At 40.2% G+C, this 15,025-nt stretch overlaps 1 protein-coding gene across 1 annotated transcript; it reads left to right on the top strand.

Annotated features, from left to right (window-relative positions):
• The first annotated feature begins 1,746 nt into the window (after positions 1-1,746).
• Positions 1,747-6,812, top strand: rerglb (RERG/RAS-like b). Its single transcript, XM_083893395.1, has 5 exons — positions 1,747-1,879; positions 3,952-4,008; positions 4,260-4,333; positions 5,125-5,273; positions 6,181-6,812. Exons 1-5 carry the CDS (start codon positions 1,828-1,830, stop codon positions 6,464-6,466), a joined length of 618 nt encoding a protein of 205 aa, XP_083749521.1. The 5' UTR covers positions 1,747-1,827; the 3' UTR covers positions 6,467-6,812.
• Positions 6,813-15,025: the final 8,213 nt, after the last annotated feature.

Genomic DNA, 15,025 nt, shown 5'->3' on the forward strand with positions numbered 1-15,025 from the left:
CACAATGTGCCTTTACTTTACTATATTGCCTCAGTCTGGTGAGCTGCGACCGTACAGTTGGTAACCAATAGTCATCAACAACCCCCCACCACCCATCGTATCACTGTCTTTGTCTTTTGTTGAAGCAGAAATATTATCACAATCAAGATCTCATTACACAGAGGTCAACGATCACTGCACAACCCAAGGGAGCAAATATGCAGTTTTCTTGATTGAATATTAAATACAAACAAATGCCATCAGTCAGAGAAAGTGACGTGATTTTATCACAACTAAGGCAACGCTAGTAAAAGAAGACAACGAACGGTTTGAACACCAAAGAAGCATCCACGTTACATTTCCTTCACATTCTCACTGTCCTGATTCAGCAGTTTCCTACAGAAGCTCACTCACTTCATGTCTGTTTTTACTTCCAGCAGCTTGTTTTCAGCTTAAGATCATAATCGCTGGAGCTTTAACAAGAAATGAGGGAAAAACAGTGCCTCCAAACAAATACTACAAGGTTGGGACTGTTTCTCATATCATGCTGTAACCTTTGACTAAGTGCGAGTGTGAGTAAGAGCCAGTTAGTGTCATCCTGGTTAGAGATTGAGTCAACTGTTTCAGTTGAATATGAAACAAAAGCCCGGTGAGATCCAGCATGTGCAGTTCAGTGCCTTAATGTTGGAGAATGACCATAGTTTTTCCATAATGATAAAAAGGAAATGATCACAAAAACAAAGATAGATTTTGTAGCATTGGTCCAAATTCGCCAAAAATGGCTGATCAATTTAAGATGGCGGATTTCCTGTTGGGTTTGGATCATGGTCATAATGTAATTGTTTCTTCGCCCTGAACTTCTGCACATACGCATGTACGATAATTGTGGTGTTCAGGGTGAATTTGGCCACTCTTATTGGCTCCTCCTCCCACATCAAATTTTCGACATGCATTCCCCGAACCTTTTTCAGGTGTACATTTTCACCAGGCCTGATGCGGTCGCTAAAATTGGTGAGTTATGTGGTATCTTCAGGCCTTCAAAAATACGTTTCATTTGGCAGAAAATTAATAATAATAACAATAATAATAATAATAATAATAATAATAATAATAATAATAATAATGATAATAATAATAATAATAATAATAATAACTTATTCAGTTACAATAGCTAATTATCATGTTACAGAACATGTCATTATTAAGTGCTCCTCAGATGTAGAAACCTGCCTGGTATCCTCATTAAAAAACATTTTCCCCTGTTATTTTTTTTGTCTGACCATGCAGACATTTTTACCATTCCTAACATTTCATCAATATAGTTTTTTCTTTCCTGGCTGGAATGGGCTTCCATCATATTACTCTTTGAAAAACCGCACAAATATCTGTAGGTGACGGTGACACCGTCATATTAGAGTCGGTTTAGTCGCTGATGACCTTCGAGTAACCTCTCTGTGGGGGGGAGAAACAGAAAGAAGTGATATACAGTATACGCACAGAAAGAAAGAAGGGGGAAAAAGACGGATTAAGAGGGGGGGGAAAACAGGGGGAGAGAGATATATATGTTGAGTACAGGCAGGAGAAAGAAAACAGAGACAAGAGAGGTGTGAGAGAGAGAGAGAGAGAGTAACAGAGAGCTTGGCACACAGACAAAGCGTTCGTCTCCCCTCCTTCTCCCTCATTGCTTTAAAATGTGAAGCAGCCCTTTGAAGAGGAAGCGAGGAGGGCAGTCCTGTATTCCCATTCAGCCCGGTCACTGTAGTGAGCGTTTAGTGCGCTGACGCTAACCAAGACACCAGACACAACACAGAGTCAGAGAAGCAGCTGAGGACCTGACAGAGCACAGGCATGAACGACATCAAGCTGGCTCTGCTGGGAAGTGAGGGGGCTGGGAAATCAGGTGAGTGGCTTTTAATTCAAACCAGTGGATCTTCAGTTTGTAAGTATAGTGTATTTACTGTATGGTTAATGTTTACCAAAGACAGAAGCTGTCCAACACCTGCTAGTTTTCCTCATCCAGACGTTCAAATGTCATTCTTCTGTCTCTCCTTGTTCAAATGCTTTGTATAACATGATCTTGTGAGGGAGATTCAAAACATTAGTAACTATTAGTAAATTAGTAAATGCTATTAATTCTTCCTCCAGATCAGATGATCAAGTATTCATTTTAACTGTGGCATTCTGATTTATGGTATTCAATTGAAAGTGATGCTGGAAACTTCCCGAAAAAAATAATATGATTATTTATAAATCACATCAAAGGTCTGTGTGACCTGATATAGTCCGTCAGAAGTTGCAGCTCTGGTTCTACGTCTCTAAATGCACTTTGTGCATATTTATTTATTGATTTATTAAATGTGTAGCTGTTTTTAATATTGAGTCAAATATGTTCATTTCAAGCCATAAATGTATGGAGGCTAACTGAATCTAATAAACTTAAATGGTTCAAAAATGACATCTTTTAATTGCATTACACTGTAATGTTGTCATCTATGTGATGTTGCTATGCTATTTATTCACATTCATTCATTATTCAAGGATTAAAACCATATTTTGAGGTATAATAATCAACTTTTTTTACCACTTTCTGACAAATCTGAACCCAACACATTAATCAGTGATAAAAATAATCATTAGATGCAGCCCTAGTAATAAACAACTGTTGTTTTTTTAAGCTTTATGAGTGGCTGCCACTTTTTATTATTATTTTTTTTACCAATGAGACAGGGACTAAAAAGACAACAAACTAACTAGCTACAGCCATTACTTAATAAAAGCTGTGACCTAGGTTTGTATGTGTAAAAAAGTCACCATACTGTGATTTTTAAATACTGCTCAACTCCTTTCTTGTCTGGACATTGGCTCAGTAAGATGACAATCTTTAAACATTCTTTTCACTGGCCTTTGGTTTCATGTTACATAACCAGGAAACTATGGTTTATTGGCTTCAATCCTTGAAGTAAAACCAAAATAATGAGATGATTTGTGCCTCTAGATAATCCCGGGCTTTGTTAAATGAAAGCCCATCTATCACAGAGCTGATTCCGAGGCTGGAAGAGGAAAAAAAGAATTAAAGTGCATGTGTGGAGGTTTTTCTTTGTTCACCAAAATAACAAGTTAAACAGATGTGTATAATGGTCAGGAGTTGCAGCAGTTCACATGTCCATAACTTATATGAGGTCAAACATGTTCCAGATCTGCTGCCAGGACAGAGAAGATCATCTGAGGCCCTGTGTGCTGTCTGGGGTGTTGTTGTTTATCAGTGGTGATTGGCACTGCACTTTGTAAAAGCTTCATAAAACAAAGGGACATCTCTATTCTCACATCCTGGCAGTGAGGCAAAGCCATTACTGTGGAGAGTCTTCAGTGTCTGGAGGCTGAATGTGTGTGTTTAGTGTTTTCCCCGCTCTCTACTCTTCTGCTTCTTGTTTTTGATGCACACTTGTAATTGTTTAGTTGTTTAAAATACATCAGTTGGAGTGAAGAAGGTCCAAAATAAAAACTTGGCAATGTATCTTTAAGTTTCCTTTGCGTTTTCCAGCACACAGGCATGCACGGATAATGCACTGTGCCATGTAACCACATTTGTGTGTCCCCATAGCCCAAGTACAACCCCTGCAAAATCTCTCCAGAGGCCAAAGACCACCATCAGCCACATGCTCTTCAAAGTTCAGCATGTGAAACTTCAGCCCTTAATTGAAACTGATTATCTATGGGACCAAAAGTGGCACACATACTCTGTTTTAAGTGTTGCTCTCAGTGTGGGGGCGAAGGAGGGGGGGTGGAGTGTAACTGTTCCGTTTGCCAAATATGCACTCGGAGCCTCCTGCAAAGCTGTGCACTCTCTTTGTTGTGAAGCTACAGTGTCACCTCTCCATTTACACAAGTCGAACCACCACTGCTGCCACCTGTGAGGAATGAGAAGGTCATGACGTCATGATACATCTTGTTGTTTCTCATTATTTCCTTCAGCTGTCCTTGTTCGCTTTTTGACCAGGCGTTTCATTGGTGAATATGCCTCCAATGCCAGTAAGTGTTTCCAGATTTGATAAATAAAAGGGTGGGTTCTTGGTTTTTGTCCGTATGAAAATAGTTTATCTACAGACAGAACATGTTATTTAATCATAGATGTGAGGGAAGTTCCCAGGAGCTTACATTTGTTATATTGGAAATATACGAAGAACAGTGACTTGTGGAACGCAAACCTATTTGTACAGATTATGAGACTGAAACAGTCTCTGTAATATGATTGTTTTTGACTGTTTCAATCTCCACCACAGATTCTCTGTATCATAAAAGGCTGTCGATCGATGGCCGGCAGCTGAACCTGGAAGTTTTTGACCCTTGCTCTGAGGTAAAGCATATCCTGAACATCTAAATAAGGCTGACTCATCCAAACCTCTCTGTTTTGAGTTCCTTGGCTATGCCCTGCATTTCATCAGGTTGTCGGGAAATGCAATTATTGCACAGATGACCCCAGAAAAGGAGGAGGTTAAACAAACGAGAATCCAAGACAGATGGGTATTCTAACTTTTCAGGGAAATATGCTCAAGCTGTACACACAAATGTCATATTCCAGCAATTTGTGTGACATATGATGATCATCATTTACAGGTGTCGCTATTATCGTTGTTAAAAACATCAACAAATCATCAGCGACGGGAGAAAAAAACAGCTTTTCTGAGAAAAAACCCATCACTGTCAATAAAACACGTCACTGTACCAAGGAGGCTGCAGTACATGGACATGACTTTAAGTGAACCATGGCTTTACACACACACAAACACACCCATATAACCCGGTTATATCTCCCATAAAAAAGAGCTGAGATGTTTCTTACTGCAGAGTTGTTTGCCCCCCTGGGCTCAGAAGAATGAAAGCCGTTCATTGTCTTTGTCGGTTAAATGCCGCCTTCTCATAAGAAGCACAGTCACTGTCCTGCCCCCTTTGACCTGGACAGCAAAAAAGAAAATATGGAGTCAATAAAGACAAAGGATGAGTGGATTTTACACGGAGTGCTGAAGAATCAACGTCTAAGGGCTCAGACATGTCCTTGGACCTTTTGTCCTTCCTCAAGAACAAACTATGTCTTTCTTCTGTTTAAACTTGTGTAAAATCTTGTGTTCTTACGTTCGTTGTCAGCAGAGCGCGGAGGCCAGGTGCATACTCGAGGAGCCGGTGGACTGGGCAGACGGCTTTGTGGTCGTGTACAACATCAGCGACCGCAGTTCCTTCATCCACGCCAAGAACATCCTGCTGCAGATCCGGGAGGCGCGCATGGACAACTGCAAAGGGTCAGAAGCAGCACAGTGAGGGTATCTGTGAGACATTGCGATCAAAGCAAAGGTAGTATTTGAACTTGCAGTGGCACCTGAAGTGGTTTCCTCACTGAGGTCACGAGTTGCTGCAAGTATAAGAGACAAAGAGAGCATCACTGCATTAACATTTAAGCTTAAAGTATAAAGAATATAAAAAAATATCACACTTTATCCCCATCTAAAATGTTTCTTCAGTTGCAGTTGAAGCCTCTAAATGATCGAAGGACTGAATTTCCCCCCCAAAAAAGCAAACAAGTGCTTTTTGATTGTACTAGTGGGACGTGCCGTAAACACAACAGGAAACAAAAACTGAGCACTATGGTTGTCCTACTTTCACTGAGGCCGAGCAGGAATCCTCATGCAGTTCTGAGCTTGAGGAATGCTGGAAGTCCAGACTCCAACAAACTGATAAACGATTCATGGCGACAAGTGAGGGACTTGCTGCAAACATACAAGCATCAACATTTACTAGTTTGCAACAAAAAGAGGCCAAACGCAACCATCAAGCTGGACTGTCACGCACCGTGGTCTCTCCTGAAGAGATTTATGTAGTCACTGACGGGTGTCCTGGACACAAATCAAATGACTAATTAGCCAAAATACATCTTTTATGAAGGGTATGACTGAGATGATTTTGTCTTATTTTAAAATGTCTAATTGCCTTCATATCCTGTTGATAACGACGCAACTCCTTTTCAAAGATAATGTCAAATTCCCATCAAAAGAAGATTCTTTTTTTAAACATTTTCTGCTGTAAATCAGTAATATATGGTAAGAAAAAGTACTTCTATAGTCACAATGTTGCAGCAATGGGCTCAGAATGAATCATTTAGTCGCTCGACATCCTCTTCTTCATCTCACATCTTCACCCTCTCTGTTGCAGTGACATGGAGGTCCCCGTGTGCCTGGTGGGCAACAAGCAGGACCTGTGCCACATCCGGCAGGTATGCGAGGACGAGGGCCGCTGCCTGGCACGGGAGAACCACTGCAACTTCCAGGAGGTCTCGGCTGCCGAGAGCTACCAAGACATCGCCAACCTCTTCACGCAGCTCATCCGGCAGGTGATGGAGCACCTGAAGTACAGAGCCGACCGACGCCGCTACAGCGGCTCCAAGTCCATGGCTAAACTCATCAACAACGTGTTTGGCAAGAGGAGGAAGTCAGTGTGATGATGGCTCCAGGGTTGACAGTAGACGATGAGCTGCAGATACACAGCAGGGATACACCATTTGTGTATCAGTATGTGGTACGAACAACAGCCCAGAATGTTTACATAGAAACTTGATGTAATTTACTGCAAACACTTTGCTAGTTCTTGCTAAGGACCTTAATATTTCCAACAGTGGTGCACATGACCTTTAGGGCAGGCTCAAGAAATAGTCGAAAGTAGTCGAAAAGGTTGACTATGATACTCCCAGAATGTGTGTTTTTTTTGGCAATAGAACAATACATCTTTGTGTATCAACTCTATATTCTTTTCTGATATCTTGCTCATCTTTTTTTTTTTTTTAAGTGGTCTATAAAATACACATCTGGCACATCTATTTAGAGTCAGACTGAGGTTCGTTTATGTGAAGCTGTGCAGTTATTAAACTACACTGAATGATAAAGGTGTAAATGATCCTGCCCAGGTGCCACAAGGCTGTGCTAAATGTAAATGAGGCACAGTCTGTACTTGTAGAGACAGGTCTAATCAGACAACCAAAGTCAAACCACCTGATTACCATGTGTTGGACCTTTTGTAGGAAAAATCTTCGGCACCGATTAAAATTGTTGTTTTTCGGGCGGACTCGATTTATGCATGATGTGAGCTAAAACTAATGATGTCGTGATTTATTTTAGGAATCATCTGATTAGCCAACAGAGTCCAAGAATGTAATTGAACATTTGGTGCCAACTTTCAGAACTTTTGATAAAAACAACAACTTCTGACTTGGCTCCTTTCCAAACATAATGTCTTGCTGCTTTGAACGCTGTAGGTTTAACACATGAAACACAACTATAATGTGGACGCACACGCACATCTGAGCAGCCGGTGAAAGGACCAGCACAAACACAGCCTCGCTGAGTGAACACGTCAACAAGTCACATTTAAACATGGATTTAAGCATCTTGAGGCAGTTTGTATCCTGCAGCTGCTGAACTTTTCTAAAGAATCCATAGATAATGTCAGCTCTGATAAAGTTTACTGACTCTTTTGTGATACTATCATATTGCAAACGTGTTTGTTTAAACCCCCCACAATACAAGTGTGTAATTATATCCTTTTCCTTTGATATACTGTGTATATATTAAATGTCAAATGTATTAACTCCTGTGCATATTTGACCTTTTAACAGAGCACCACTAAGAGCTACCGTAACTGACGCAAATTAAGGTCATGGACTCGTTATTTGCTGAGCTGTTCTTCTTAAATCCAGTTATGTAATCGACATAGTGTACAGAATGTACCAGACGTGTGAGGGGGAAAAAAAGTAATTAAAAGAGTTCTGTGCTGTTTTTTTTATGATGTTTCTTTCTTTTGTAAATACTGTAAAAACACTGGTTGTTCCAGAGGAAATTAAAGTTAACAGTGTCTAGTAACAAGTCTGTTTTATCTCTTTAGGGTGTGTTGGTTTAAGTTTGAGCTCAACTTAAAAAAAAAATTTCTCTCTAAAGCTTCAATAAGCAGACATTTCCTGTGTGCAGCTGCTAAGAAAACTAAACAATAACAACACTGTTTTAGAGGCAGGAGAAGTGAGAAATGCTCTATTATTACACTGAATTCTTTAGTCAATCACAGGACTTCCACTAGATGGCAGCATAGTTGACACAAAAATAATGATCATAAGGATGTCCTCTTTTAGTTAGGACACAATACACTTGATTCTACGCCATTCTACTTTTAGAGATTCGCAAAAGTGACCAATAAAGTTAAAAGTTAAAACTGTGGCCTAGTGGTTAGGGCTTCGAGCTTGAGACCTGAAGGTAGCCGGTTCAATCCCCGACCAGTCCGCAGCTGAAGTGCTGTTGAGCAAGGCACCTAACCCCCTCACTGCTCCCCGAGCGCCGCTCACTGGCATGGCAGCTCACTGCGCTGGGTTACATGTTCTACACCTCACTGTGTGCTGTGTGTGTTCACTAACTCACTGCAGAATTGAATTTCCCCTTGCGGGACTTAAAGGGTTCTAAAAAAAAAAAAAAAAATTTTTTTTAACCAATATCTATATTACGTGACCTATTACATTTTATGGTAAGGTCGGAACCTCTCATTTTATTCATAGAGGTTTTAAAGGGAGTGAAGTTGAAATGAATAAATAAAAATACTTACATTTAATCCAAACGATGTTGCTGCCCTTTTCTAAAGGAGCTCTGGAATCCACACGTGTTGCCAAAGCTGCAGATAGAAAAATAAAAAAATATTTAATAGGCAAAAGAATCCTAAAAAAAACCATTATGTTGAATTAGAGCTGCCAAAGCAAATTTGAATGACATGAGTGATTCTAATCCGTGCAACAAACATGGCCCTGTTTCTGATTGTATAATTTTGATTATGCATAATACGTTTATATATAAACAAGGATAATATATTAATCTAATGTTATATTCTCCCTTAACTTATCACCTTGTAATATAGAGTTCATGGAGCAGAGAAGACAAAGTCATCATTGCCTCTTTATTTTAACAATGAACAAATAGTGTGGCATCTGAATAGCATTGGGTTGCCGTGGCAACACCAAGCATGAAGAGAGTCAATAAGAGTACACACCTAATCTAATGGAGCACGGACAAAATAAATAACTGGTGTTGACACATTCAAATTAGATCAAGATTAATCAAATCTGCTTTAGTCCAAGTCTCTGTTGTTTACTTGCTCGTGTAATGACCTGCATCAGTGGGCGGAGTTTGCACCTTCAGCTCATAAATGCTTACAGATACAAAGTGGGTAAAGAATTTTTGGAGAATTTGTTTTTTACTGTCTTCTTAATAACTAACGTTTGTAATTGGTTAAATCTTACAGCCGCACACACTGTAAGTTTGAAATCACAAATGTTTTCATCTCAGAATTCCTTTGCCACAAAAGGAAGTCATGTGTTTTACATTTCCAGCAGCAGTTTGCCTTGAAAAAAAAAAAAAGGCTCCACCCACACAGACCAAACAGGAAATTGAAGAAATAAGACATCAGTGTCAGCCACTGAGTTTAAGTGACAGGTTATTTCTGAGGAGGTTTGGGCAGAACAGCTCCCACAGCATTCTGCCTTAATAACAAAGTTGTCAGAAAAGTAGACTTTAAATAAAAATGAGAAAAATGTAAATCTAGGATGGTAAAAAAAAAAAAATACACTTGATCTCCCAATCCCCTCTTCTCCACTTTCTGTCTGTCTTTTCCACAGAGCTGAGGATGAGGAGTGCATACTGACAGAGACACAACCTACAAGCGTGGCCTCGTAGCTTCAGGTCAGTGATCTTATTTGGCCCCTGTGCCGAGGAAGAATTGGTTTTGGCTGAGGACAACCATCCGAACCGAGGGGATTGGAAGCTGCTGGGACACGGCGAGAGCCAATCACAGAGGCCATCGATCAGTTCCCCTTAATCTCACAGCTGGTGAGCACATCCCCATTCCAATCTAAAATGCTGCAGCTTAGTCAGACTGACAGGGGATTGGGCCGCTTCCAAACACTTGAACCACTACAGAAATAGATCCACGTACGAGACGGAACAGTTTGTCTGCAACATCAGATGGCACTTCACTCCGCTCTCAACATCCATCACTGTGGCTGCGATCATGCCTGCAAACATCAACAGTTAGAGTTGTTTAATGCAGCCCTGACTGAAACTCACATATATATATATACACACATGTAGTGAGATAATAGTTTGTTTCCATTTTAAAGCTGTAGTGTGTCGCTTAAATATCAAATTAAAGCGTATTTTCCATGTAGCGGGACTTTAAATCAGTCTAAATCAGCAACATGACCTCATACTGTGGTTGTGCTACATGAGTGAACACAGTGATTGGTTATTGTACACATGCAAACATCTGTATTGTGTACTTTGCCTCTAAAGAGAGACATTTTCCGCCGTCTGAAAGGAAAATAATAGGCATCTTTGGAGAATCCTGGTGTCACAGGACCTTTAAATACACAATCCAGACTATCTAGTTTTATTAAACTCTTGTTTTTCAACATGTATTTTGTATTATGGAGGGAACTGTGTTGTTTGTGGTCTGAAATAAAGCAGTCAAATCCTAACAAATAAAGTGAATCAGAAGAAACTATGGATCTCTGCTGTCAAAAATGCAGAAACATTGCAAATGTAGGCCGGGCAAAAATAACTCAAACCACTTTACTGCTTTAAAAGTCAACTTGTATTTATAGTTTCTGAGATGCAAGTGCTTCATAGAGTATAATGACAGAAATGTGGTATTTATAAATACTAATACACGCAATACAGTCATTACATTGGCAGAGCAGAGCAGAGCCCCGCTGACACATAACAGCTGCCATCCATCCATTGTCTGCTGCTTTATCCTCCACATGAAGGTCACAGGTCACTGACACAGGGCGAAAGGCGGGGTACACCCTGGATAGATCGCAGGGCCGAACTACCATTCACACCTACGGTCAAATTAGAGTGTCCACTTAGCCTCTGTACATTTTTGGACTGTGGGAGGAAACAGGAGAACATGCAAACTCCACACAGATAGACCCTTATTCCAACCGCAAGGCAACAACGCTAACAGCGCTAACCGCTACTCTGCCACATGGGCCAACAGCTGCCACTTTGGCGGCATGAAAGCAGCTCTAACATTGTTTACACATTCAACACGGTAGTTAGCAACTGTCAACGTGTCATCTCTTTTGTTGCTGTTGGTTACACTTCATGACTGATATTAGTCTGATACAGTCATTTTCGACCGTTTATAGACTATGAAGCTGTTAACCCTTTAAAGGTACAATATGTGGTATTTATGGGTTTATATAACCCAAAATCCACTTTTTTATACATATTATGTGCTCCTGCATTGTCTAGTCGCTGTATAATAGTTTTTGTTTCATTTTCGTAGTATTTCAAAAAGTCATGTAAAATAACATGACCGCGGACCGCGGTTGCATTGCCACTGATAGCAGCGAGACGCCATGTTTCTACCGGAGCCTGTAAGGACAAACGCGAGAGAACAAATCAAGCGTCTCTTTACTTGTAGCAGAAGTCCCGCCTCCACTCTCTCCGCTTTGTCTGCTACGGCCGCGGTAGCTCGCCCTCTCCCTCGCCTCACGAACCTCATCTGCTGACACGGAGAAAGACGACGAGGACGACATTTGACCAGCTGAGGATACCGCAGCGCTCAGGGAAGGGAGGGGGTGAGCAGAGCAGCAGGTCTTTGTTGTAAATTTCAGCCTCTCCTCCAGATGGCACTATAAACTACTTATTTCCCCTTTAAGGTACTACTCAACCATTTGGTCGACCACACTTTAAGTCACTATTTCTCATTGAAAAATGCATCAAGCTGAACTCACTAACACTTAATGTGACTTGTTCTGAATGTTGCACTTTATGCAAACCAGGTTTATTATGAACAGACATCTCAACCGTTTGGTAGAAACCTGTATCTGAAATACTGTAGGGTCTAATTTAAAAATAAATAAATATTTATTGGCGTTATTGTTATCATAAATAAATAAAAAAAAATAATAAAAAATGTAAAGAAATAATTTTTCCTTTGCTTTTTTCTTGGTGCGTACCTTAAAGGGTTAACACATTTGTGCCGAGTCATTTCAAAGACACAATTGTCCAACTGAGTAGCAAATATTGTTCTCCCAAAAAGAAGCCAAAACATGACTCAGCTAAAAATAATGCTTTTGCTGATTTGTTGTATGTGAATAGTGACATATAGGATGATACTGTACTAGTTATAGCTCAGTAACACTGGCTCAACTAAAAGTATGACTTTAACAGTTATAATTCAGTTTTCTAATTTGACCAGTGCATAAGTCTGCTGTGAGAAAAATTTACTTTTCAATCTTGTGAACCCTTTTAAAATGTTATTTGTCAAGAAGTGCACACTTCTGTTAATGGAACACAAGGTCATAGAAGTGGTAGAGCAACAGCAACATCCTGTAAATTCAACAGCGTCTGTTAAATCTCATCACTCCTCTAAAGTACAAGATACAATATCTAAAAGAATTTCAATGTTCCGTTTTAGTTAGATTTACAGGTTTGAAAAACCTTTCAAATGGAACTGTGCTGAAGCAAAGACATCGCTGCAGTTAATCAACAGTTTTTGTTGTTGTTGTTGTTGTCACTTTACACACTCACAGAGGCCTGGCTTATTCAGATAGAGAAAGTGTGAAGTGCTGTAATACATGACTTGTGCTCCAGTCCTGGAAAGGTTTTGCGCTTGAATAACTCTTTTCAAATTTGTTTGAGGCAGACCGAACAAAGACACCCACTTCAGGAGGGCAGAGACGAACGCGGTCCACACAGAGTGAATTCAAAATGTGCCAAAGACTCTTTTCTAAAATATGATCCATGAAAAGGTTCATACACTGCTGTGTGCTCACTTTTGTAACAAATGATTTGTAAGGATTAGAATTTGCTTTGAATGAGCTTATTGAGTCCTGCAGGACCCGGCGTACCTGTAGCCTCAGGCACGATTTATGTAAAATTATCTATCAAAAGCTTTTAAAACTCGCAGCTCCAAATAAACAAACTAGTTTGAACAAAATTGACTAATCCCTTAGCATTAATGTCAAGAATTAGAACATTGAGAGAGTGCCTTCACTAAACATCTCAGCTCAGTTTAACCTTAAGATTCTTTTAGGTGATTGTGAATCTGCGTTAAAATAGACACCACATTTATAGCAGATGCACTGTTGTTCCATTAATCAGACAAATACAGAATTGTGTAAATGAAACTTGACTTTTCTAAACTGAAATCCTGAGCTTAGCATCATCACCGCACAGTTACACTCATTCACACCTGAAAGATGCCCTGCACGAGCATAGTTTCACACGTCAGTGTGCTCAATTATAACATCTCTTATGGATGTCCACACTCAGCCCATGTGACATAAAGAGGAGAAAGGGCCAATTAAATATTTGAGTGTTTAATCCTTGAATGCGTCATTAAAATGGCCAGTTTTAATATTGTGGCTGCACAGTGTATATAATAGGTCTACTATATAGGGCCAGTAAATCCCAGCAGACATCAATGGCCATAATTGAAATACAGGATAAGACTTTGTTAGGAGCTATAGTGGAGTTATACTACAGGCCTTCACATATAAAACCACTGCAGCAGTGGCATGTAAAGGAAAACTGCCATACTACAGTTACAGAGGAAAAAAATATAAATAAATAAAGTTATACTCTTGATATTATGTCATATTTTTGTTTTACCACAAAGCAAAGTTTGGTGCTTGAATTATTATTGAATGAAGTTCTGAGTGATGTCATATTACTTAACCAACAGCAGAGTTTATTGTCAGAAATGAAATCTACAACCCATAATCATGTATGATTGTAGCCACTGTTTCCAAACACACCAGCCACTGCAGAGTCTTATTAAAACTGTATAAGAATACCACAGATACAACAGATGAAATCTAAATACACTTGGAAATCGTTTAAGAATTCCAGACTCAGTCACCGTGCCGAGCATTCGAGAATAGAAAACACCACAGAGTTTGCTGAGGGCATTGTTTAACCTTAATACTGAGAACCGCAGACATTATTATTAGTCCGGACAGATAGATTATTGCAGTGAGATATTGATTTTCATTGCGGTTTTCAAGGCCAGCACTGACCACAGTCCATAAACAACAACTGCAGCCTGCTTCCAAATAGATCACCCGGCCCCTAAATCCTCCTCATTAGAAGTTGTGGCATAAACAACTGTTCTAACATAGCCTCTGGATCAGGTCACACTAATTAACCAGCACCATCGACCAACTATTCCCTCATTATCCGCCCTCTCATCTCAACGCATGTAGGACGTCAAGACAGCAAGCGATCAACAGACTAATTAATCAGCTGATGAGGTGCAAGTGAAGCTCCAGGTTCCCTCTTCATTTGCGAGACACATGGGAGCTAATTAGTTCAATTATTAATGTGTCTAATTAAATAGTATCTCTGGGTAATCATGGCTACAGTCTTGTGATGATAGATGGCTCTGTGGCGCTTTAGAGCGCTCTTGTCCTTTACTTTGACATACATCAACTCCAATGCAGCGGCTGACCTGGACTCAGCATTGCAGGCTATTCACAGAGCAGACCCCATTAGGCTAATTGTGCTAAAAGCAGTCTGTGGCTGACATTAAAGGTGAACTGTTGTTAGGGCTCTAATTAGCAGCCTGTGAAAACAGGAGGCCTTTTTGGCCATCTGCTGCGGCTCGCCTTGCCGTCATGTCCTCGGTGTGAAAAGGGCAGGGACAAATTTAGAAGATGTTTTGTGGAAGGGCTGTTTGTCAGACATAATGCCGTGGGAGGTTGGTTCACAGGGAGCACCTTTCATACAGTAACAGCCCAGTTTAGAGGGGGGGAACACTCAAACCGCTGCAGTTTGTGGCTGCTTTACAGCAGCACAAAACCAGTGTTATTGTGACTGAGAACCAATTTCTCACCATTTGAATACATTTAAACCAGGGTGTAACATAAACAAGGGTTTCATATGCATATTTGTGTAAGTGTGACTTTAAAAATGGTTTGGTTTATGTACAGCCTTGAAATCAAGGTTGTCTTGCCCTGCCT

The sequence above is a fragment of the Microchirus variegatus genome (assembly GCF_963457635.1).
Source record: "Microchirus variegatus genome assembly, chromosome: 8".
Lineage (NCBI taxonomy): Eukaryota > Metazoa > Chordata > Actinopteri > Pleuronectiformes > Soleidae > Microchirus > Microchirus variegatus.